This window comes from Podarcis melisellensis (assembly GCF_964234715.1).
Source record: "Podarcis melisellensis genome assembly, chromosome: 1".
Classification (NCBI taxonomy): domain Eukaryota; kingdom Metazoa; phylum Chordata; class Lepidosauria; order Squamata; family Lacertidae; genus Podarcis; species Podarcis melisellensis.
In genome coordinates, this window is record NC_138528.1 from 107632967 (window position 1) to 107659379 (window position 26413).

General features: G+C 43.9%; 1 protein-coding gene across 7 annotated transcripts; it reads right to left on the bottom strand.

Moving 5' to 3' along the window:
* Nucleotides 1-396: 396 nt before the first annotated feature.
* SLC38A11 (solute carrier family 38 member 11) lies at nt 397-26100 on the bottom strand. 7 transcript variants are annotated; one of them, XM_081923538.1, is made up of 12 exons: nt 26080-26100; nt 17947-18064; nt 17418-17492; nt 15123-15257; nt 14186-14251; nt 12734-12843; nt 11913-11992; nt 6753-6823; nt 5066-5227; nt 2666-2778; nt 1298-1429; nt 397-809 (listed from the first exon to the last, which is right to left on the bottom strand). In XM_081923538.1, the coding sequence occupies exons 1-12, from the start codon at nt 26083-26085 to the stop codon at nt 543-545; spliced, it is 1335 nt and encodes a 444-aa protein (XP_081779664.1). In that variant the 5' UTR covers nt 26086-26100; the 3' UTR covers nt 397-542. The 7 variants fall into 7 exon arrangements, with proteins under 7 accessions (XP_081779664.1, XP_081779665.1, XP_081779663.1 ...); XM_081923539.1 differs by lacking the exon at nt 26080-26100 and adding an exon at nt 23978-24098; XM_081923537.1 differs by lacking the exon at nt 26080-26100 and adding an exon at nt 23184-23213.
* Between the last annotated feature and the right edge of the window lie 313 nt (nt 26101-26413).

Sequence of the window (26413 nt, forward strand, 5' to 3'; positions counted from 1 at the left end):
TTATAACATAAAAATGAAAGGTCTCAATATCTTTTGGAGAATTTTAGTAGAATCAATTAAATTAAAGATGGGAACCCCCCCAAAGACATCTGAGTATGAAGGATTGAAAGTTCCTTTGATTTGCTAAGAGATCTCCTCAATTTCCCATACTTTACTCAATCAACCGTTAATCTGGGGTGAATTTTACACCACCATTGTGATGCTATTGGAAATGTGAAGGTGCTAGTAAACAACAAAAACTGTTTCTCTCCTTCTCAGCTCTCAGTTTAGGCTGTCCAATAATACAGCAGCTGGATCCAAAGAAATGGAGTATCTGCTTACATACTGCACATACTGGAGAAAATATTGCATTTTTGCAATTTAGGGAGAGTTCACAGCTGCAAAAACCGATAACGCTTGCAGCTCAGTGTTTAACTTTTATTATATCTTGGAGGGGGGAAAAGAGTACGTTTAAAAACCTGAAACACACAATGGACTTCACAAAAACACTTTTTTAAAAAAAGTTTATATTTGCACTGCTCTTGTCTGGAAGGCACTGTCTCCTAGGGTTGGTGAGTTTGCGGAGAAGACAGGACTGTTTGGTTGTAGAGTGAGCCATTTCCAAGGAAGCAGTATGGCATTTCTTGCCCATGGCTACAATCCTGGGGATGCAGGACAGTCATAACGAAGCCAACTATCATCACCAGCACCCCAATGGTAAGGATCAGGGCAGAGAGAAGGTTGTCGGAATGGGTCCATCGCTCCTCGGAGAACCTCAGGTAGCAGGCGGCAGGCAGGATGAAGACCAGTGGAGTAGCACTGAGCACCCCCTGCAAGCAGGAAGTAAAACACCAAATATGCATTTGTGGTGTGTTGCAGAGGCACGCTCCTGAAATTAATTCTATGCAGAGAGTTTAGAAGGAATGGGGTGGAAATCACAACGAGGAACCAGTGAACTTAAAGAACTTGTTCATTGATTTCAGTGGGCAAGACTTACTCTGGGCAAGACTTAGCGGTTGTCAGTTACTCAAACAAAACAAAAACAGGCATCTGCAAGACTCCTCAGAATGGAGGAAGTGACGTAATAATTTTGCTTGAACAGGGGCTTTAGAATGCCCCTTCATTTTTCCCCAGGGGGAAAAAACTTATTTCTGTAGCTTCAGACAAAAAGTTCATCATCTTGCCACAAAGAAGCACAGCACCAAATTTCTTCCTTAAGCATATCCTATTAACACAATAACAATTTGAGGAAACAGTCTACTTCATTAAGCCAAAATAAAACAAAAATTTAGTAGTTGTAAAATCCCTGTGCACTTACATTTAGCTCTAAAACTATTCCCAGGCAATCATACACTAATGATACACTTGTCGCTAAAGCAATGACGATGACTGTCAGAGCAACGTGGCAAATGGTTGTAAGGTTTCCATCGAAGAACACGTTTGCGAGGACCTGAAACAGAAACACAGTTCTAAGTACTGTTATGATGTGGCATATTTTAATTTTCTCATCCTAGGGTTATGCACGAGCCAAAGGAATGGATTACAACTGAACATCAGACTTCAATGAAAGGCCCTTGCCCCCAAAGCACCCAGGTTCACACAATTATTTATTTTTTAAAGCGTTTCCAGAGTAATACATAGCTGCTTTTAAATTGGCCAAGTATGATTTTTTTTGTGCAGCTGGAAAAATAGATCAATATTTAGATTATGGACTGTTTTTTGTTTCATTTTCATTTTTTAAAAAAATAAAAACAAACCTAGGCAGAGGGTTAAGGATCCAGTATACATGAGGACCAAACTGAGGTCATGTACTTCCAAAAAGAAAACAAACATTATCTTTGTCTGTCAATTAATCTACGTTCTGAACCTCTCCGAGATCTATGGGTACAGGGTGGTATACAAATTTACTAAATCAATAATCAAATAAATCTTACATTTCCATGAGCGTATGCTTATTCCAACATTTTATAAAAAGGATGCAAACATTTCAGAGAAAGTTTGTTGGATTTAGTTCCATCCTAACATATCCTACAATAAGTGATTTTGTACATAATAGTAATACATCGGAATCCTTAGTTACATATGCTATACCTTCTCCACTGAGCCAGACAGCACTTGTTGCTTCCCATTTTCAGTCACTAGTATATGTGATGCTGTTAACTTAATAATATGGCTACCATCATTTTTGAGCAACCACCCTCTGCGCACAATGCCATGAAGCAATGGAAATTCCAGGGCATTACGTTTTGGGAAAACTAAGATGGCGGCCAACCCTGCAGTCACCCAGAATGAATGAATGCATCACCGAAAGAAGTGGCCCCCAGCAGTTACCCAAGAAGATTGGGTGGTGTCACTGAGTCTGCTTGCATTGCAGCCATTGCTTAAACTGAGGAATATTCAGTCTGATTAGGTTTCTGTCGAATATGTCCTATTGTCTGTTTCAGCCAAGGATGTCAATAAGTGGATTGAAATGAATTCTGCAAGAGGATTCATCGCATCTGATTTCTTATTATAGCAACCCAACATAATTGTAATTTCCGTAGCAGCAGTGTAGAAAACATTAATTTGATGGAACTGTGACCTAAAACTTCATCCTTGGGCACTTATCACAGCTCACTGCATTGGGGGCTTCAGAAATTAACAGTGACTCTCTGCAATCTAAGACACAGGTGCGATTAACACTCACCTCTCTGGTAACAAAGCATTCTATTGGAAACGTTAAGATGACAGTGATTCCATAGCAAAACCTCCCAAACGTAGCAAGGTCATCATCTCGGCAATAGTTCTCAAATATGTCTCCTGAAGAAGTGGCAGACAATGAAATTAACTTTGTAATGTGAAGGAGAAAACAGAAATTGTGAATACAGACCCAAGCATTCATGAGAACTTTTAAATTTGTTCTCAGTTAAATTCCGATAGATCCAAAGAACAAACCTAGACACCCACAAATACTGGCTGGATTCCAAAGAGCATCTCTAGGCACACTCTTTCTTTCTTTCTTTCTTTCTTTCTTTCTTTCTTTCTTTCTTTCTTTCTTTCTTTCTTTCTTTCTTTCTTTCTTTCTTTTTTTCTTTCTCTCTCTCTCTCTCTCTCTCTCTCTCTCTCTCTCTCTCTCTCTCTCCTTATCAAATCATAATGTGTTTGGGAAATCCCCTCTGGTTCAATAGCGGTTTGCCACGAGACACAGTGAACTTCTATTTTTGAAACATATGCCTTCGGTGTATGGCCCTAGCAGCACAGACCATTTCTGCTGTGATCACTCTACAGAACTCGTTCTTAGCTGTGCATGTGAGGGGCATTGCGTATTTTCTGCTATTGTGGTTGTGTGTGTGTGTGTGTGTGAATCATTTCCAAAAACTAAATCGTGCAGCTGAGCTTGCGCTCAGCATCCTTTGCACACCAAGGTTGCTTTTACTGTAGGAGTATTCCTGGCATCTGAATTGGGGTCAGGGTGCAAGGTGCTTTCAAGATGAATAAAAACGCATGGTCGAAGCAGACAGATTTCCTCTGTAGCTGTTATTCTTGTGACAAGAACAATCACTTAAGGAAGAGCAGGGCAAGGAATCAGGGCGCACACACTTCCCATGCCGCAGGATCAAAGCTGGAAGGCTTCAAATATCCAACAACCTCTGAAGCATTTACTATGTATAGGAGTGCTTATGGGAACTTTGGAATGTTACCTTAGGGGTTTTCGCACTCTGTGCACAGAACTATAATAGATTGTATGTGGCGGCTATAGCAAAGGGCCTGGGTGTGGCACAAGTGAAGAACTGTAGACATTGTCCACATGTCCTGCTTGAAGGCTTCCCAAGAGGCACCTGCCTGGCTATGGTGGAAAACAGGATGCTGGGCTCATGGGCGTTTGGTCTGATCCAGCAGGGCTCTTACGAATTATGTTAGCTCTATGCCCAAATCCACCTCTCCCCCATCTCATGTGCAAGTCTTCCAAGAGGCAGATTCCCCCATACAAGGTTCTCTGCAGACATGGAAGTAAATAGATTGAGAAGAACTGGTTCTGTGTGATCTTCTACTCCAGGAGCAGGCATCATCCTGTAACCTTCCAGGTGTGTCCAACTCCCATCAGCCCTAGCCAGGATAGCCAATGGTCAGGGATGACTGGAGTTGTAGTCCAGCAACATCATGGGAGGCCCACAGGTTCCTCATTTCTGTTCTACTCTTCATCTGGTACAAGCTGGATTGGCTTGGCTGGTAGAATACGGGCCTCTCAGGGTTGTGGGTTCAAGCCTTATGTTGGGCAAAAGATTCCTGCATTGGCATGGCGCCAAAGAACATTGTTTTACAGAATTCCTCATGCTCCTGCAGCCTGGCAATATCATGTTTCTGTTTGTTCAAGAGGTTTCTCAAGGAGAAGAGTATCCTGGGGCTTCCACCTGGTTTGCCTTTCTGTGGAATGGAATTGGCCTTTCTGTGAGTGGAATACACCTTCCATATGTGAAGGGACAACTTCAGCACCAGTTCATAATCATTAGCATTATACTTGCTCTTTAGAGCAATATACACTACTTCAAATTCAGCATTATCTTTGGAGAATCTTCAGTATATAAGTCTGAGGTGTGGATATATAAGAAGCCATAAGGCTGGAGTGGGGAACCTTGTGCCCAGGGGTCAAATATGGCCACATCCAGTCTTCAGTCGCATCCCTCAACAGTCCTACTTCAGGTCCTCCTTGAGTGCATTTGCCTGGCTAGAATGTGCCCTTGAACTCTTGGCTGCTGGGATGGAGAGAGAGAAGTGTGCGAGTCTGTGCCAAAACTGGGCTACTGTACAGAGGTAAAGCTTACATGGGTTTTTCCATGCAATTTTGCCTCTGGTCCCACCCATCCATGTGGCCCCTGGGAGCTGCTCATGTGGGGATTTTGTTCTGAAAATAGGTCCCCTAGAAACTTTTTTGGGGGTTTGTTTTTGAAGGAGGTTTTGCAGATGCTGAATTGTGTACCAGTAGTAAATCCTACACAGAATACCCACAGTCTTGGGTGAGGGAATCTAGGAGAAAAGCTTAATGTGGGTGAGAACTGTCAGAAAGCCAAGGTAAACAATAACCATAACCCGGAATGGAATAACTTACCTTCTGTGTATTCTCTAAAGGTCACATACCCGCACGTAGCGAACAACAAGCTGACAAACACAGCAAACGAGACGGACACATGCGTGACATGTGCCCAGTTGCTGAGTGTGGGTTCTTTCAGGGAGCCGTAAATTAAGAAACTATTGTGGTGGCAAATGAATGCTGGAAGAAGCACAACAGTATTTTTATTTTTAAAGCAATCATGTGCAATATACAGTATATATTACTGAGTCAACTAGATTTGGGACAAATGTACTGAAAAAGAAGAAAGGCAGGCTATTGAAAACAATGGGCTTGAGCCAAAGTAAAGCACAATGGAAGAATTGTGTACATGTTTCTTGCTCCCCCATTGAAATTGGTGAGAATTAAGGGCAAACCGGATATATGTGCAATGCTTGGCTGCTACTGAACACTTCTTTAGCCTGCCTTGCAGAACTTTCCCATGTCCTGACGTCACAACATTCTGTGTGTCACAGCTTCCACACCACAGGATTGGCTGCTGTCGGCGGAAGGTAGGGAAAACACGTTGTGTTGCGACATCAGGACATGGGTAAGTTCCATGAGATGTCACTGGAAGTGGGAACCAAATAGCTAGCAGCAGCCATGTGTTTACTATAATGCCTACTTTTGATCCTTAAAGTGCTTGACTTTGGGTGGGTCCAATGATGGCATTAGTACCCCCTGCTCCACTTGTTCTACAGTGGAATAAAGTAGAGGTGCTGCTGTGGCGACCTCTGGGAGCAAGAACGTCTTCCTGAACACTCTCTAAGGGATTCCCTAACTCCCAAAATCTGTACAGAAGGAAATGTCTGTAGGACGTGGCATTTTTCTTCCCTCAATGCTCCCACTACAGAAATGTTGCACAGTAGGGCTGGGTGATCTATTGATACAGCTTCCAAAACCGGTTTGAAATCCATATCGTGGTATCAGTTCCATAATTTTTGACCTGGCAATATACTGCAAATCATTATGTATTATGTGCGCACAGGCTATACCAAAATCACCATGTGGGAAAAACCATGAAGCCAGCCAATGCTTCTACATAGCTCCATCCTTATTTCAGGCATTGTGATTTATCAGTATATTGCAATGTTTAACTGGTGATGTATCACAAAGCTGAAAACAAGATTATCGCCCAGCCCTATTGGACAGTTAGAAGAAACAAATTTAACAAGCGCTTTAGGGAATCTCGTTAGAAGAGAAGCACAAAGGGAAAGAAGAAAATGGTAAGAACCTTCAAAGTTGGTCTGATCAGTGGAAGAAAGGGTGCAATAATTCAGAGCCGTTTTGCCCTAACACAAAGACAAAGGACAAATCTGGTCGAAGGTTATCTTTGTACGTTACAAAACCAGACCCGGATTATTCCAGCAAAGGTGGTGATCAGGTGGGTAGCTCCAAGGGACAGCAAAAGGGCAGTACTCCAGATGTTGTTGGAATATGGTTCCCATCATCCCTGGCCATCAGCTGTGTTGGCTGAGGATGATGGGAAATGGAGTCCAACAACATCTAGAAGGCCACAAGTTAATGCCCGACATTTCCCACAAATCCATCAATACTTAAATTAAAATGTTCACAAGAAAAATGAAAACAAATCTGGAAGAGTAAGAATCTCACTAATGCAAAGGGAACCTGAGGATGCTACATGCGCTGCAGATATTAAAGAAATGCCGCCAAACATGGCACATACCAAATGACATCACCCCGATGGCTTGGGCTGCATTGGGCTTCGCAAAAACCCACGGATTTTCTGTTTGGGTTCTGGAAAAGAAAGCAGCATTTGAGAGGTTGCCACTTCCACAGGAATAACTCTTAAAAGAAAAATCTGAAAGTCAGGAGTAGGGAACCTGTGGCTGAGCAACTGTTGGACTGACTCCAACTCCCATCAGCCCCAGCTAGCTTAGTCAGGGGTAACGGGGGCTTTCCCCCCAGCAACATGCTAGCCACTCTTGCTCTAAACAAACTGCCAGGGCAGTCACAGAACCACAGAACTGTAGCATGGGAAGGGACCCTGAGGGTCAACTAGTCCAACACCCTTGCAACACAGGAATCTCATGTCAATTGAAGCACAAACACTGAAGAGATTTTTTTACGAAACGGAAAGTAAAAAGGCTCCCCCCCCTTCCGCCACCTTGCAGCCATCCAGCTGTTTTCTTGTTAATCCGAACTATAGCTAGCAACAGCAAAACTTTCACATCTCAGTCTACCTGCAGCTTTCTGGACTTGCCTCTGCTCGGTTTAACCTGCCTCGGGCCCCTTAAGGAGGGCAACGGGGGCACAATAGCCTAGGGTCTCATACCTTCAGTGCTGCAAATCAACGCTGACAAACTACAGTATGTTCTAACTAAGAGAGAAAATGACAGCGGCAAAGGGTGCAGTGAGATAGGAGAGGCTCAACTGGATTTGTAGTCTCTGGCTCTCTCAGGCTGAAATCCTAAACACACTTATTTGAACCGACCACAGGCTTCCTTCTGAGTAAATCTGCGTACGATTGCTGCCTGGGAAAAGCCCTTCCATGCATCATTATATACTTTTCTATATTTATTTCATTTGTGGTGTAGTGGTTAAGAGTGGTAGACTTGTAATCTGGTGAACAGGGTTTGTGTCTCCGCTCCTCCACATGCAGCTGCTGGGTGACCTTGGGCTAGTCACACTTCTCTGAAGTCTCTCAGCCCCACTCACCTCACAGAGTGTTTGTTGTGGGGGAGGAAGGGAAAGGAGAATGTTAGCCGCTTTGAGACACCTTCCGGTAGTGATAAAGCGGGATATCAAATCCAAACTCCTCCTCCTCCTCCTTCTTCTTCTTCTTCTTCTCCTCCTCCTCCTCCTCCTCCTCCAAGGAGACCAGGGTTCTCCTCCTCCCATTTTTATCGTCACAACAACCCTGTGAGGTAGGTTAAGCTAAGAGTGATTGACCAGCCCAAGGTCACTCAACAAGCTTCATGGCTGAGTGGAGATTTGAACCCTGGTCTCCCAGGTCCTAGTCCAACACTCTAGGCACTACACCATGCCAGCTCTATACCCTTACATGATGTTACAGACCGAAGCCCATGCACGGGAGAAGCAATTCAAGTTCCAAAGCAAACAGCTCTTTGCTTGGGACTGTGAACTGCAATACAGCAAACAAATATTTGCACAGCATGCCATTTGTGCATTTCTGAACTTAAACCACTTTGAATTTGGAAGCAGTCCAGATGAAGCTCGAGAAGAGGGAGCTGGCACTGACTTTTAAAAATTTGACTGGGCCAAAAGATCCCTCCCCTCAAGTAATCCCGCTCCTTGCCAGCAGGGGGTTAGAGAATGCCACCTTTCCATTATTCCCTTACTTCCCAAAATATACAGCGTCTTCAAATATAATTCTGCAAGTACAGTCGTACCTTGGTTCCCAAACGCCTTGGGAGTCGAATGTTCCGGGTCCCGAACGATCGAAAACCAGAAGTTGAGTGTTCTGGTTTTCGAACGTCCGACAGGGCTTCTGTGGTTTCCGATTGGCTGCAGGAGCTTCCTGTAGCCAATCAGAAGCCGTGCTTTGGAAATCGAATGTTTCGGAAGTCGAACGGACTTCCGGAACGGATTCTCTTCAACATCTGAGGTACGACTGTATACAGTTGCCTTCAAACAGGAGTGCAACAAAATGAGATAAAAACATTGCCAGAGAGCAGAACGCCCACCTTCAATAGTCAGGGGCTTCAGTCCTCATCTCTCTTGACAGGGGAGGCTGCTGCCACCTGCCGTCTCAGCCGCTGCACTTTCAGTGAACTGCACAGCAGCAGCAGGACACAGCTGCCAGGCCAAAGGACAGCGCCCAGCTGTCAGGCTTAATCTCTGCCGCAGACAAATTAGCTTTTCCAAGCACCATTTACCTTGGAAGATGCAACTTCAGGTTTTTTACTCTTGCCAGTTCTATGAAGCTCCCCCTACTCCAGAAAGAGTTTCTTTTGATATCCAATACTCTTCTCAGGTATCAATCAGAACCTGCAGAGCTCCTTAGCCACCACTTTTTCTTTTATAAATAACCCACCATTTATTAATTAGCAGTTATGCTGCAGATTACTCCAGCTTTGAAAATAAATGTGAGTGGCATTTATGGCCCTCTTTACTGCCTCAAAGCAACACAATAGCAAGGTATTGAAATGTGTTTCTTTGCTTATTTGTGGTATGTGTGTGTGTGTGTGTGTGTGTGTGTGTGTGTGTAATTTGCAATATTCCCACCCATATACGTTTCCAGGCCAGACAGGATGCATTCTTTGTTCCCGACAATGTTCCTAAGGCAATCCTTATACATGTGTACATTTCCATTGTCTTTCAAGAGGAAATAGAAGCAAAGTGCTGAAATATCGCCAGAATTAAGCATCCGCATAACTGCTTTTCTGAAGCAGGAATTAAGGCTGACTACCTTATTAACTATCACACAAAGACACTCTCCTAGGCAGCTGTTATGTCCATGAGAAAAAATAACTCAAAAGTTATTAGGACCTAATAAAAATATTACAAAGGGTCAGCTTTTCAAAGGTGTTTGGAATCCTTTCTCTCCTTCCATGTTTTACGGTGAAGCATCCAGTTGTAAGAAGAGTTCTGGAAATTTTGAAAGTTCAACCCCTCCATTTTAATATGCCCTAATAAAGGTCTTAACTCTTCTGTGACTAATTGATGTGAAAGAAAAGCACCTTAAGTATGTGAAAAATGCCGTTCTTTCAAGTAACCACAGGGACCCAAACATAAGACATTTGCCCCTCACCCCCTTTGCTGGTCATGGCTGGTGTGAGAAAAGAAATTCTTCTGTCAGGAAACTACAGAACACTGAAAAAAAGTTTAAATATAATGGAAACAAAAGGAGGCATTTCCTCCTACCCCACCCCATTTCATAAATAACACATGCAATTTTAACTTTTCCATTACGTGATGCAATGGCAATTTTGAAATTTTAAATTTCGGAAAGACCATCGGTCAGTGGAAAATCATCTGCTTTGCCTGCAAAAAGCTCCAGGTTAAATCCCTGATATCTTCAGTGAAATATACTCAGAGTCGCAAAGTGATTTCATGCTCTTTATTCAGCTCATAGTGGTGAGGAGGAATGAATGCAAGTCCCCTCAAAGTATCTGCTTTATATACATTATTTACACAATGGGCTGCACATGATTGGTTAATTCCGGAATTCTACTGTAAGCCAATCAGGTTGTGGATTCACTTCTCTCTGGAGCATGATTGGTTGGTTCCTGCCAACCAATCATACTGCTGCATTGTTCTAGGACCAATCAGACTGCTGCCTTTTGGATCCTATTATTCTAGGACCAATCAGACTGCTGCAGTTTGGATCCTATTCAACTCAGTACATAACACCCAGGTAGGCTTGAGAGAGACCCATAGAGACACAGAATCATAGAGAGACGCTGCCAGGCAAGGTAGACAATACTGAGCTGATTTACTATTAGACAGCTTCTTAAGTGGAAAAAGTTCATCATGGCTGCTCCCATAGCCATATTCCCAACTAGAGCCCAAAAATGCAAGCAACAGTTGGAAACTGCTAATGCCCAGTTTATTAGGCTCAATATGACTGCAGTCCTAGTTTCCTGGGAATAAGCTCCAGTGAACTCAGCAGGTTTGTAAGGTTCAACTTGCAAACTATACTGAGCTTTGACCTTCAGCCCTCTGAAACACAACTTTCAGCTTTTAGTTAGGAATAAGAACAATCTTACCGGGTTACTATTTAAACGGCTAGTGTAAAGTAGGCACTCTATTAAAGAAAAGGTGAGTAATACCCAGCCTCTGCATGGCTATTTCCCTCATCCCTTAGTCACTAATCAGTCACAAACAAACTTGGAAGCCTCCTTATTTCCTTATAATAACAACAATAATAATTGTATTATTTGCCCCAGCCACTCAGGGCAGCTTCCAGCATATATAAAAGCATAATAACACATTAAACAATAAAAACTTCCCTAAACAGGGCTGCCTTCAGATGTCTTCTAAAAGTCAGGTAGTTGTTTATTTCCTTGACATCTGGTGGGAGGGCGTTCCACAGGGTGGGCGCCGCTACTGAGAAGGCCCTCTGCCTGGTTCCCTGTACCCTCACTTCTCGCAGTGAGGGAACCACCAGAAGGCCCTTGGAGCTAGATAAAAGTGCCAAAGCAAGGTCAGTTTGTCAATTATCCTGGTGTGCTAGCTCTGAAAAAGAAAAATGTACTTGAGATGCAGTTCCCTATGTCTACACTACTGGTTTCAGTTCAGGCATCATGGGAAACTGATTAAGGAGCCAAGAAGTCACCCTCTTAAGTCTGTAGCACAAGTGGAGGTGGGGGCACTCAAGCTCATTTCTTTGTCATAGTGTCAGCACTACCTGAACTCACTGCTCATTTACCACCAACAAACCATCGCTTGATGGAGCATCTGCATTACATCTGAATAGATTCTTTGTCTCATTGTCAAGCGATATTTTCTGGAGAGCACCAATGAAATATCCTATGACTAGGCAGCATTATTTTCCCTGTCATCTTCTCTTTCTGTATTGTTTCAGTGGGTTTGGATTTCCCCCCAGCCATTTTTATTGTGAACACCAATCAAGATGGCAGCTGTGTGGGCCGAAAAAAATCAGAAAAGGCCCTTTCCATCACTACCGTGATTCACCAAATCACCAAGCGTAATTCAAAGTGATGTTGCCGTGCTGCAACTTTCCTGCAATTTGGGTTTACTGCCACAAGAGGCCTTCTTTTGTATCTTAAAACAAAATATGCAAACTCAGCTCTCCCTCAAGCTGGATCCAGCTCTCTTACAAAGCACCAACTGCCTCTAACCGTGACCTTTATTTCTCCCAGAGAGATTATGGAGAACGAGAAATGACAAGATTACTTACACCTGTGCACTAAATGTGATTGCCCTTATAATCCCAAACACCAGGATGAGGACGGTTAAAATCAGAGAAACCAATGATACCTGTGAATAACAATAAAAGCATTAGCCGATTATGCCCATTAGTGGTCAAACATTTTAGAATTTCCAAAAGCATAATATCGTTTGTCAAAGAAGAGAGAACGGACATTTCCATGGGTGACAGGCCAGTATAATTAAAAGACCTGTATATACAAAAGAGGGGGAAAGGCAGAACAGAAAGTATTTGGATTCCAGTCTTCCATCCATATTAGGACCAGCTTAGCTTCAATAAGGTGGCTGCATGATGTACCTTTAAGCCATGTTCATCTACCTATGGCTATCACATTTATCACACAGAGGATACTTTCCATGCTGCAATGTCATACCATGTGACACATTTTGATAACCCTCAAAACACACAATGCAGGCATAGGCAAACTCAGCCCTCCAGATGTTTTGGGACTACAACTCCCATCATCCCTAGCTATCAGGACCAGTCATCAGGGATGATGGGAGTTGTAGTCCCGAAAAATCTGGAGGACCGAGTTTGCCTATGCCTGACATAATGTGTCTGTTCGATCTTTTTCTCCTCCCATGTGTTAAAACTCTTACCCCAGTTATCAACCAAGGTCAACCTCCCCAACTTGGTTCCTCAGACGCTTTTGACTACAATTCCCATCGTCCCTGGCAACTGACCATGCTGGTCAGGTCTGACGTGGCCCAAAACACCTCAGAGAGCACTAGGTTGAAGAAGTTTGATCTGACGCTAATGGATAAGTTAATTTCTATACAGTAATGATTTACCTTCCCCAATTTTGATATATTTCGAAAGAGGGAAAGAGGGAGGGTGAAGAAGATGGTGACACAGAGAATGATGACATGGCGACCAATGAGCAAATTGTCTTGATCGACTGCTTAAAAAAAGAGAGAGAGAAATGTTAAGATGCATATTTCTGTAAGAAATGGATGTTAGGTTGCTCATTAAATGTGAAGTGTACATGATTTTTTAATGTGTTGAATGTCTAAAAATCTGTTCATGAAATGAGGACAGGTAGGAGGGGAACAAAAAATGTGCGATTTTTGGAATATTTATATAGCACCAACAGTATTTAGGACAAAGCACCTCAAAATACTTGCCAACAACATTTATGCTAAGGAGTTATATTACAAAAACTCAGTCTGCAATCCCGTGTCATTGGAGTAGACCTCATTGAACTCAGTGAGGATTACTTTTAAGAAAACATTATAGGATTACACCAATACATAATGTACAGAATGCTTCAGCATTTCCCCAATTATTAATATTAATATACAAAGGAGGGATTATAAAGCACAAAGTTTACAAGCACAAGTCTTTTTTCAAAAAACTTAAGCCAATAAACTTATAGCAATTATTTATACCCAGTATAATGGTGTACTCCATATTAAATAATGCAAATAAATGTATGCATGTTTGCTTCATAGAAATGATCTCTACTGCCATGCTTTTATTGCTAACTGAATGTTAAAATTTAGATTTTGTGCAAATAACAGTGTGGTTGCAGGCGCCATATGTGGTGGATGACAAGCAACAGACTGCAGTCATATATGATTGGAGAAAGTGATTGCAGACTATGAAGAACACCATAAATGCTAGGCATATCTACCCAGAGGGAAGTCCTATTTAATTCAATGCTCCCAAAGTATGTGTAGTTATGCAGGACTCCAAAGCTCCACCCCAATACAGTGGATACTGCTGGAGACAACATATCCCTGCATTCATAAGGGCTAGAAACATGCCTTTTGAAAATGAAACCTGAAATTCTTAGAAGGGGTCAGGTTATATATCAGATACAGTGGTACCTTGGTTTAAGAACAGTCCTGTTTATGAACAATTCGGTATACACACTGCGCAAAACCAGAAATAGTATCACGGTTTGCGAACTTTACCTCAGTCTAAGAACAGAATTCGAATGGTGGAAGGGCACTGGTGGCGGGAGGCCTCATTAGGGAAAGTGCGCCTTGGTTTAAGAAAGGTTTTGGTTTAAGAATGGACTTCTGGAATGGATTAAGTTCGTAAACCGAGGTACCACTGTACCAAAATCTGAACCCCCAAGATATACCAAGAAAATACAGTAAAAAAGTATGCATAACGTATGGTGAGTGTCACAGCCCTTTACAATATTCAATTCATGGGCAAATATTTTGATCAACTTTCCTAGCAAGTTAAGTAAAAACATTTATTAATCAGGAAGAAACAAAAACTGATCGACTCACCGCCAGGAATTCTTTGGAAGACTTTAGTCAAAGTGTCTCCTGCTATAATGTTGTAACTAATCATGGCTTTAAAAGAAGAAGCTACTTCGTTAATAACGCTTTGAAAAGATAAAACGAAACCTAAGCATACACTATGCGGAACAAAACTGTGTCAGTGAAAAACTATGCCTTCTCCGAACATGAAATGTATTTTATGTTCAATACTTTTAGGCGAATTTAACCACCAAACTTGATGGAGCTCATTTCAAAACAGGAAGCCTGCCTGTCTTCTTCCTTAAAACCAGCCTCTTCCTTACTACTCCTCCTCCTTCTCAATGATGCCCTTGAACAGCTAAGCAAAGGAGGATGGGAGCAACACTAGAATGTGTTGGCTCTGGCTGCCATTGGCTCAGGTCCCCTCTACTGTCACCTGCCCTATCAGACCCAAAGCGCACCTGCCCCCACTGTGTCTGTATGAGGGGTTTCTAGGGACACACAAGGAGGCCTCACCACTTGACCCCAAGTCTGGTAACCCCGCAACCCCTCTCATGCGAATTATCAGTGCATGGGGGTGCTGTTAAGAGCCCTTCTTTCACCATCCAGGGTTCCAGCCAAACAAAGGGGAAGATTAAAGGATAAGCCTGGACCAATTTCTGTATTTCATTTACATCCCACTTTTTTCTCCAAGGAACTCTCGGTGGTGTACATGGGGTGTACATGGTTTTCTCCTTTCTCATTTAATCCCTACAACAACCCTGTGAGCTAGGTTAGGCTAAGAGACAGTGACTTGACCTAAAGTCACTCAGTGAGAGCTTCATAGCCAAGTGGGGATTTGAACCCTGGTTTCCCAGGTCCTAGTCCAACACCCTAACCACTACACCACAGGGGCTTCCAGTCTTCTTCTTTTATAGACTGCAAAAAGGCATTGTTCTTTAATGCATCTGCAAGGGGACCTTACCAATGAAAGGGTATAAGAACTGGAGAGCTGAGAGAATTAGGTACCCTACAAAACCAAATGCTTTATTGACCAGAGCCTGGTAGCTGTTGGTTCCAGAAAGGTTCCCTCCTTTAATCAACAGGATAATAGAATAATCTGTTGAGGAGAACAAGAAGCATTCTATTAAAAACTATCTCTTTGGGATCAATTTCTCATGCATTATTCTCTTGATTTTTTTATTTTTAAATCAGACTGAAAGAAGTCACCATGGAGAATACCTGGGAACACAGAATAACAGGGGAAAGGAGATCTTACACAAAACCTGCGGGAAACCAAAGAAAAATGTCTTGGTAACACAACTACATCTCCAGTGTCCATTAGGGGAGGCATTGCTAGAGATCTCTTCTGCAATTATTTCCAGAGAGCTGACCTATTTATTTTGTAGGTCAGGCAAGGAGAGCTGCCTTTGATCCCTGTTACTGCCAGGCCAGTGGATCATTCTTTCAATCCACATGTGCCCTCGCAGGCTGCACTGGGTGGTGTCAATTAGCATTCCATATCCATCTCCAGAGTCACAGGCTCCTTCCAGTGCTGTTAACTAGCAGCCCAGTTCATGCCCATGTAAGCAAGCAGGATATAGGAGCAAATGGGCTGCCCTGAGGTCTGCTAGCATGGCTAGGGTACAAGCTTTAGTACAAATTATTTTTAAAACGATTCTCTCCCACCCCATTTCATCCTCACAACAACTCTGTGAGGTTGGTGAGGCTGAGAGACATTTAATGGCCCCTGATCGCTCAGTGAGTAGGGATTTGAACATGGGTCTCCCTGACTTTAAATTGCCACTGCACCTAGACAGAGTCACATATAGTTTTAAACTTTGTTCACAAGGATTAATAAGGGAATATAATAAGTCAGCAAAGCACATGGAACTGATGTATAATAGACTGGCATTTTCTGTAATAATGGGTAGAATAAAGATCCCCCCCCCCAAAATGCAATATTAATTGCACACTATGAATTACATTGTGTCCTTAACTGATTCTCTACAACAGAGATTCCGTGGTTTAACTGCTCACTACAAACCAGAACTGCAAACCACAGATTGCAATCCTAGTTCACAGGGGAAACTATGCTTTAGAGCGGGGTTTCCCAAACTTGGGTCTCCAGCTGCTTTTGAACTACAGTTCCCATCATCCCTGACCACTGGTCCTGCTAGCTATGGATGTTGGGAGTTGTAGCCCAAAAACAGCTAGAGGCCCCCAGTTTGGGAAACCCTGGTTTAGTGTCCTCTGCACTAGGCTATGTGAAAGGTGGATGGGAATGCTTGCAGTCATCTCTTGTTCCTGTTCCAGAAAGCCATTGTTCCATTCACTAGGAAGATCATCTCCGAGCCCTGTGTTCTTTTGTGGTATCCTAATATCGCATAGGAAAGGACATCCAGTTCAGCAGTGCTCTACTTTTTAAAATCACCCCAGAAGATTAAGCGCTTGAGTAAAGGTAAAGGACCCCTGGACGTTTAAGTCCAGTCAAAGGTGACTATGGGGTTGCGGGGCTTATCTCGCTTTCAGGCTAATGTAGCCGGCGTTTGTCCACAGACAGCTTTCCGGGTCATGTGGCCAGCATGATTAAACTGCTTCTGGCACAATGGAACACTGTGACAGAAACCAAAGCGCACGGAAATGCCGTTTACCTTTCTGCCAGAGCAGTACCTATTTATCTACTTGCTCTGGTGTGCTTTCGAACTGCTAGGTTGGCAGGAGCTGGGACAGAGCAACGGGAGCTCACTCCATTGTGGGTTTGAACTGCCGACCTTCTGATCAACAAGCCCAAGAGGCTCAGTGGTTTAGACCACCAGCGCCACCCGTGTCCCAGTGTGACACTTGAGTAACACTGCATGGAGAGACAGTGGGGCTCTATAGGCAAGCCCTGCCCTACTGTTGTGTCCCCTGACTGCCCCACCCATATGCCGCCAACACATTGGGGAAGATATGAAGAATAGAAAGCTACCTAATGCATACAATCTGTTCCTGTGAGCTGAAAGCTGGATTCTGCAGAAATGGAGCCCATAGGGGAAGCCCACATGCACCCAAAATTTCCCCTTCAGACCTTTCCCCAATGTGTGGACGGTGAGGGGGGGCAGAGCATGTTGGGGACACCACAGAGGGGCTCTCTCTCCAAGCAAAGTTGCTCACATGGAGAGAAGAATGCCTAATTTAGGACTTCTAGTATCAATGAAGACATTTTGCACATTCTGCCCATCTTAATTCCTGGACCTCTCTCTCTACTGAATGACAACGGCCACTTTTTAGGCAATACCTGTGATATAAGCAACAGCCAACAACAACAGTATTCCCAATGGAAAGCCAGCTTGCTTCAGAGAATAGGGCAGGCCTGTGAAAACAATGCAAACAAACAAATTAGATTGGAGGTTCTCTCCCCCCCTCCCCAAGTTCTTGCCACTTGTTGATGCTCCCAGCTCCTCTCCCATCTTCCCAGGGGCTACTTAACATCTGAGGAAGCCCAAGCCACAGGAAGCTAATGCCATCACCTCCTGAATCTGGAGGGAAGTGGCTGTGAGTTCCTATCTGTACTCCCACATATTTGTAAGGTCCCAGGAAGCTGTAGTATGGCTTACTGTGTCATGTAAAGCAAGCCATTGACAAAGTCAAATTTTAAATATATAAACAGCCCATTGGGATCCCTGATCTTGATCGACATTAATCTGCACTACTGTAATAAAATTACAACTCCCCAAAAAATGATTGATAGTAAGTCCAACAAAATAATAAACTGGAGTGAATTTTATAGTAATTAACTGGAATGAATAATAAACTGATGCATTTACCTATCATACCAGATCCTATGATAGAGTTGATGACATTAAAAGCAGCTGATGAGAGGTTGCTAGTTCCTCCTTTGTTTCTTGGTTTACAAACCAGGGTTGTTGTTTCATCCATTTCCTCCTATTACAACAAAGTAGAATTGATGTCAGTCTAAAATATATTCACTTAAAAAACAAACAAACACCACAATTTTTTTTTTATCATTTAACAAAACTAAAAATACAAGGATTTGGTTTTGGAAGGGCTTCCCTTCCTAAAACAAACACATACCAAGTGACATGGAAAATTTTGGCAGTCATAGAATTGGAAGGGACCTTGAGGAGCATCTCATCCAACCATCTGCAATGCAGCAATATGCTAAACCACTGGGCCTCTTGGGCTTGCTGATCGGAAGGTCGGCAGTTCGAATCCCCACTGCCAACCTAGCAGTTTGAAAGCACGCCAGAGCAAGTAGATAAATAGGTACTGCTGTGGCAGGAAGGTAAATGGCATTTCCTTGTGCTCTGGCACTCGCCACGGTCCTCCATGAGCCAGTAGCGGTTTAGTTATGCTGGCCACATGACCCGGAACACTTTCTGTGGACAAACGCCAGCTCCCTCAGCCTGAAAGTGAGATGAGCGCTGCAACCCCATAGTCGCCTTTGACTGGACTTAACCGTCCAGGGGTCCTTTACCTTGCAGCTGTCCCATACAGGGATCGAACCAAGCTCCAACCAACTGAGCTATCCAGGCTGGCATTTTGTATGCATCAGAATAAGGACTAGATTTTGAAAGTATATTGGTTTTGAAGTGTTTTTGAAAATTTCCTGCCCTTTACCCTAAGATCCTAAGGCAGGTACTTTTAAACCCTTAATTGCTTTAACGATTCAATCCTAAACACACTTACTAGCCCCATCAGATGGTAGTTCAACTAATTTCTTCTGAGTAAACTCGCACAGGATTGTGCTGTAAGTCCAATGTGCTTCGCAGGGTGGTATATCTGAACAGCAAAGGGCGCTCTTTTAAATCTAAGGAGAGCTGGGCACCCACCACCTGATCGTCAGTTATCAGAAACATTTTGTTATCACAATACCCCTTCTCCCTATGCAGGCCATAACTGTGTAACATTATATAAATATACATTGTGTTTTATCTTAGTTACGGGGTGGAGGATGCCCACTGTCACACACTGACAATTTCTATGAGCCACAGGTGAGACTTGAGTGCAGGGTGGGGGCCAAAGGTACCCCAGACATGTCCCCCACCAGAGGTACTACCCCTTCCCTAACACCCCAGGAAAGGACTTTGACTAGGTGGCTAAACCAGGTGAAGGTAGCCAATGGGTCTCAAACCCTCGAGGAGTTACAGACTCTTTTGGCATGCAAAGACAGGCTCCGGTGGACTGAGCGGACAAGTCATAGCTAGCTCAGATGGTTAGAGTGCGGCGCTGATCATGCCAAAGTCACGGGTTCGATTCCCATGCTATTCTTGCACAGCAGAGGGTTGGATAAACTCTTCCAATTCTGAAATAAGCGAGGTTGTGTTTTTTAAAGAGAAAGGAGGAGTTTGCTTTCCTACCCTAGGGACCAGTTGAAAGGCGAGGAGAAATTAAGAAAACTTCCTAGGCTCCCAAGAAGACGCGCGGCTTACCGGGTGGGCAGGGCTGGTGGCGGGCGACGGGGGGCGCTGGGCGAGCTCTTCCATGGCGGCTGGCTCGCCCTGCCCGGCTTCCCTAGGCGGCCCCTCTCCGGATCCCGCCTGCAGCTCTCATGAACGGAGCGAGGCAGGGGCTGCTGGGGACGCCGAGGGAGAAGAGCGCGCCGGCTCCCGGGCTCCGGATCGGGACGCGGCAGCACGTGCGCGCCTGGGAATGGCCAAGCCTCCCGCGGGCGGAGGGAGCAGCGTGATCTCCACTCGCAGGAGCGCCAGTTGGAAGGGAGCCCGAAAAGTGGGGGGGGGGGGATGGGGAGTGTCGGAAGGCCAGCGGAGATCCAGGAGGGCAGCTCGGCAGTCCGCCCATTTTATATCAGAATTGTTGAGTTGGAAAGGGACTCCCAGGGTCATCATGGGCGTAGCTGGGATGGGGGGGGGGGCGCAGGGGCGGCAGCTGCCCCTCTAAATCAAGCAAATAAATAAAAATATTAAAACTAACCAATTGCACCGCAGGTAACTCTGTCCTGTCCCCACCCCCCAAAAAAACTAAGCTTGCCCCCCCCAATAAATGCTGGCTATGCCCACGGAGAGTAGAGTTCATATAGCCATCATGGCTAGAGGCCATTCGTAGCCTAATTCTCCAAATTAAGAGCCTTGGGTCCCTTTACCTTTTTATCTTGGTGGCTAGGGCCGCATTTGAGGAAGTGCTTCCCATATTATAGCTATGCACTTCGCGGAGAAGAAAGTCTCGTGTCTTCCTTGCAACAAAACACGATCAGAACGGAATGGTTCGAACAAAACTGAGGTCAAAACTGAGAAGTAAAGACAAATTGGCCACCTGTCCAGTCTTTCGCTGCTATCATTGGGAATGCTTGATAGATAGGTAGCTGCCAAGCCTGATGATGAAACATTGGATCCTGGACCCGCGAAAAACTGAACAAAACTGAAAAAGCCTTAACATGTTCCGACAGCAACTCTCCCCCCACCATAGGGTGGGCTCTTTTTCTTTCCTTCTTCTGTTATTTTTTTTAAAGTGATTGTTTCATCTCTCTCTTTTTTGGTTACAAATATGTATACGTACCTATCTTATTATTGGAGATTAAATAAATAAGATTGCAAAACAAAACAAAACTGGATTGAAAAGCCAGGTGTGAAAAAAGGAATACACACAAAGTCCTGGTTATTTTTGAATGCTCCTAGACTACCTATATAGGCATGAAGAACCGGTAGCAGCAACCAGAGATTTACTTCACGGTGAATGTTGACTGGCCTTGTTTTTCATATGAATAGTCAATATCACCAGTGAGCTGCTCTGATATTTTGTCGGGCATATGATATCCAGCCCAGCCTCTGGTTTCTGACAGTTATCAACAGATTTGTGAAATTAAAGTTCACAACACCATCCTGTTTACTACCTGAAATAGAAAATGCAGTGAAATTCTGAGGTCGAAGCTGCCTCTTCACATGTGATCATGTGATCACATGAGGCATGTGATCATTTTATACTTCCCAAAGTACCATTTGGTTTTGGCATAGCAGTTTTCATCAGATACCAGGTAACTCTCAGGAACCTTTTAACAAGTGACCGGATTTCCCACCCAATAGTTATCTGTCATTTTTAGTGAGTCACCAAATGCAGGAAAAATCATGGAAAGAACCTCCATGAGGTTAGCAAACAAATGTGTTTTGTTATCCTTACAAAAGGTCTGTTTCCTTTGTTCAATGCCTTCTTAACAAAGAGGCGTGTGCAAACAAGGTAAAGCAGAGTTTAGAGGCAATTCCTTAAAAACAATTTAATTGTTTCTGGTTCACTGAGTCCGTCCATGTATTTCATCAACTCTTCTCTCTTTACTCTCATTGTGTTTGTTTGTTCTTGTTTTTATCTCTCTGATCACCTACAATGTTATTTTGGGGACTTTGAAATAAGTATAAAATATATTCATGCTACTGTCTCTAAACGCGGGTGGCGCTGTGGATTAAACCACAGAGCCTAGGACTTGCTGATCGGAAGGTCGGCGGTTCGAATCCCCATGATGGGGTGAGCTCCCGTTCCTCGGTCCCTGCTCCTGCCAACCTAGCAGTTCGAAAGCACGTCAAAGTGCAAGTAGATAAATAGGTACCGCTCTGGCAGGAAGGTAAACGGCGTTTCCCTGCGCTGCTCTGGATCGCCAGAAGCGGCTTAGTCATGCTGGCCACATGATCCGGAAGCTGTACATCGGCTCCATCGGCCAATAAAGCGAGATGAGCGCCGCAACCCCAGAGTCAGCCATGACTGGACCTAATGGTCAGGTGTCCCTTTACCTTTACTGTCTCTAAAATATACATTGTTACTGTCTGTTGTTTGATTGGGCCGTAGATTCGTAGACCTCATGAGGGAGGGGGTTGTTGGCATTAAGTATGGTAAAGCCATATTGACTCAACCCCCATCACTTTTCCAGCTTGTATTTGTGGAAGCTCCCTGCACTTCTCAAACCCTTGTTTCCAATAGTTGTAAAAAAACATGGACGAGTTGAGGAGGTGGCCTATTTCAAAAGGTCAATTTATTACTAAATGTGTACAAAAATCTCCTCTGCTGGGGAGAGGGCACAGGCCAGACAGCCATTTTTCTAGCCCATCTCAGTCTGTGCCCTCTACTCGATAAAGGAGATTATGGGGACTCCCTGAATGGTCGGCTGCATTGAATTCTGAAGCCTAGGGAAAAGGCCTCTTGACCAGATAGGGAATACCCCAATTGCCTTGCTAAATATGGGCTGTCCATATATCCCAGGAACCTAATAATCAGACACCCCCAATCAGTTCCATTCAAAGCTGTACGCTCAGAAGTATTCTGTACTGTGTGTGACCAGTCAGCTAACGGGCTCAGAACCTTAAGGAAAACCTTCCCCTTGGCAGCAGCTTATGCCTCTTCCCCCTCCCTCCCTCCCTCACTGCAACTGCATAGATTTCCCACTGTTATTATACATGGCTGGCTTATGATAGACCGCAGAGGTCAAAATGGGATCACTTCACATGAAATTGGTGGCTTTGAAGCAGTGCAAAATAACAATATTTTTTTAAAACCCCAAAGGCTTTCGTGAACCATCCCCCCAAGGTGTGATGGATCTCGTCGCTGCAACTGAAGAACAGCATTCCGTCTTGTCATAAAGATTTTAATTTCAAATTTGAGATCTGTGTGGTTCGCAATGGTCCACAGTACTGCAGTTACTCAGTGCTTTGTGTGGGGGGAGGGGGCACCGAGTCAAGCATGGGTGGGCTGTTCACATGAAGCTCATACCAAAGAACAAAATGAAATCACTGACTGACTGACTGACTGAAAATGAAATCTAGCAGTTCTCCTTCAGGTTAAAAGAAGGCTAACCCTTTAAAGTTATTTTGATCTCTTTGTATGCTGATCTCTTTTTAGTAGAAAGATGAAGAAAAAGAAGAAACTAAATAGCTGAAAAGTGTAGTAATAATAATAATAATAATAATAATAATACCAACAATGAATGCCTTCTGGTAATTTGATAAAGCTGGTTTATGACACCATTCTGGTGGGTCCTGTCAGAAAATAACTTTTTGTATACTTTTTACTTTGGATGGTTCCATTTCCCCAATATAATTCTTACCATGGATCTTTGCATCCAGTGCTATTTTTCTAGGAAAAGAGGTGCTGGAAATCACCATGAACACCTCCCTTGTTCTCTTATAATGGCAATGATGCCCACCTGAGAGGTTCCGGAACTGAGTTCCAGAGAGTTCCGTCTGAAAAAAAGCCCTGTCTGCACCCAATAAAAATGACTTATGACTTATGAGGGTGAATGGGATAGTTTTGGGGAATACTTAAAAAAAAAAATACAATACTAAACCCAATCTGCAAGTGGAGTAATTCTATAAACAACAGTTAAACACAACAAAGAATTACAACAGGGGTGAGCAAACTTTTTCAGCAGGGGGCCGGTCCACCGTCCCTCAGACCTTGTGCTGGGGTGGACTATATTTTTTTCTTGGGGGGGGGGAATGAACGAATTCCTATGCCCCACAAATAACCCAGAGATTCATTTTAAATAAAAACACACATTCTACTCATGTAAAAACACTAAGCAGGCCCCACAAATAACCCAGAGATGCATTTTAAATAAAAGGACACATTCTACTCATGTAAAAACATGCTGATTCCTGGACCATCCGCGGGCTGGATTGAGAAGGCAATTGGGCCACATCTGGCCCCCGGGCCTTAGGCTGCCTACCCCAGAATTACAATGAGAATACTAGGGAGGGGTTATATACTGATATGCAGCATAAGCTAGGTTTGTTTCAAATGCCATGGAAGGTAAAGGTTGGGAAGTATCCACAAAATCTTTGTATGATGGTAAATTGTGTGTAAATAGAAAAAATGGGAAATGCACATGAAAAGACTTACAAATTTAATCCGCAATGTTCTGAAAAGCCTGACAACATCAGGGGCTTCAGGTATATTCTCTGGGATTTCATGTCCACCCAGACAATGGCACCTTCTTAGGTTTTGGTTCCTGATATGGGACAGAGAAGGGGACGCAGGTGGCGCTGTGGGTTAAAGCCTCAGCGCCTAGGACTTGCTGATTGAAAGGTCGGCGGTTCGAATCCCTGCTGCGGGGTGCGCTCCCGCTGCTCGGTCCCAGCGCCTGCCAACCTAGCAGTTTGAAAGCACCTCCGGGTGCAAGTAGATAAATAGGGACCGCTTACCAGCGGGAAGGTAAACGGCGTTTCCGTGTGCGGCTCTGGCTCGCCAGAGCAGCGATGTCACGCTGGCCACGTGACCCGGAAGTGTCTTCGGACAGCGCTGGCCCCTGGCCTCTTGAGTGAGATGGGCGCACAACCCCAGAGTCTGGCAAGACTGGCCCGTTCGGGCAGGGGTACCTTTACCTTTACCTTTATGGGACAGAGAACATTTGCCAGGGCTTGATAGGATGAGGCCCAGTGAATAGACCATTGAGTCCCTATCCCAGACTGCCTTCTATGTGCTCTCAGTGGGTGTAGTCATGCAAACCATAACTAGGCGAATTTGACAAGATGGACCCTTGTCAAAACACAAATTAATTTAAAACCCCACTTTGTGACTCAGTTCTCTCTTGAATTCTCCCACATGTTGACTATGATCACAGAATGCTTCCTTATATAAGCTCGGGTTTTGTCTGTCTAGGCCAGTATTGTCTACTCTGACTGGCTAGTGGCTGTCCAAGGTCTCAGGTAGAGGCCTGTCTAATCAAACACTACTTGAGATCCTCTTAGCTGGAGATTTGGGGGGTTGGACCTGGTATCTGCTGCCTGTAAGGTGTGTGAGAAAGAACACAAACTTCTGAAACGACATTTTTTAAGCATTATGTATTTAAAATAAAATTTAAAAATCTGAAAAACGGCTTCCAAAGCTGCAAGGGCCTCTGGGTCACAAACCCAGCACAGGAAAATTCCACTTCTTCAGGTAGAAAACTGTGGCAACCTTTGCATCAGACAGTCACCCTCTGTGAAATGCCACAGGCTCCGAAAGATCCCTCTGTTTTGTTTCTAAGCTACCACTTGCTGCATTAGTCATTTCTGCCAGCTGCCCACAATATCGATATTTTTATTTCTTGTTATGTATTCTCCCCCCACCCCACGTTGTCTCCATTTCTAAGGCTGGGAGAGAAACACAGTCCTGCAACCCACACAGCCATCCTAAATATTGTGCTTTTCTGATTATATCCTTTCTATTTTATAACGTTTTGCCTGCATGTATAATGCTTTTATCTGTTGTTATTTTGAGCTTCCAGATTTGGGGGGTGGGGTGGAAGGGGAAGGTGGTTTGTTGTGGCTGAAGCACGAGAAAGCTTCAGAAATTCAGAGATGTAATTCACGTAACAAATCCAATTTGTACAGGACACAGCTTATTTAAATGAGCAGAATCCTCATTTAAGGGGAAGAGAGAACGTCTTGATCCACTTGTACTCGGGAGCAGCTAGACTGTGTGTCCTGAAGACAAAATTATCTGGCCAAGTTGTCCTGGAGTGTTGTCACAGACGAAAGAACACCCAAGTCACATTGTGGTTTGTGCCTCCCAGTCTCCTGGAAACCATTTCCCGACCTGTCTCTTGCACCGCAGTCCGCAAGCAATCCACTTCTATTCGTTTTGAGTAATAACTCCAGAGTTAAGCTGCACAACAGGGGTGGGAATCCCAGACACTCCAAATGATTCAGTGGCAACTGAAAGGCTCACCCAACCACCGTTGGGGAGGGAGTTTGCTTTCCTTTGCACAGAGCCACTGGCAACCTCATCCCAAGCAACTTCAGTTATGTTTGGGTATCTCTGAGTCAAGTTTAGACCTATTAAGGAAGCAGGGATTTCCAAACTGCCATGTGATGATGACATGCACTATGTGAAAATGCTAATTATACTGTGCCCGTTCATTCATTTTCAAAAAATTTTTTAAAGCAGGTCAGAGAGGAAAGGAGATCTTTTTGTCTCCCCCCTCATTGCAGAATCACATGGCTCCTTTTCTCATGACTTACTTGCATGCCGATGCTGCTTGTGTCTTCTCTTCTCCCTTACAATCCCTTTCATCTCACTCGCATCAAGTCAGACTTTCAGATCTTCAGAGCGATGTTATACAAACAACTCTATTATTCATTGGCAACCCCTCTTCTCAGTTTCCCTCCTCCAGAGGGCTTGTTCTAATTTGTGGCTTGTTGTAGGATAGCCTTTCAGATGTCAAACCCTAAACTTAAATGCCCTGGGTGCAGGCTGAGGTAAAAATTATTTCCAATTATATACCCCTACAATTATGTGCCCATTGACTCAGTTTTATTCAATGTAGAACCACTGAAATTAATGGAGCTAAGCAAT

What these genes read in the sequence shown, in the direction of transcription:
- SLC38A11 (XM_081923535.1), bottom strand. Translation starts at nt 19,626, where the DNA reads ATGGAAGAGCTCGCCCAGCGCCCCCCGTCGCCCGCCACCAGCCCTGCC. An exon ending in GTTCTTATACCCTTTCATTG is followed by an intron (nt 14,252 to 15,122) that starts GTAAGGTCCCCT and finishes CTTCTTTTAAAG; the next exon opens with CCATGATTAGTTACAACATT. An exon ending in GAATAGTTTTAGAGCTAAAT is followed by an intron (nt 810 to 1,297) that starts GTAAGTGCACAG and finishes TCCTGCTTGCAG; the next exon opens with GGGGTGCTCAGTGCTACTCC.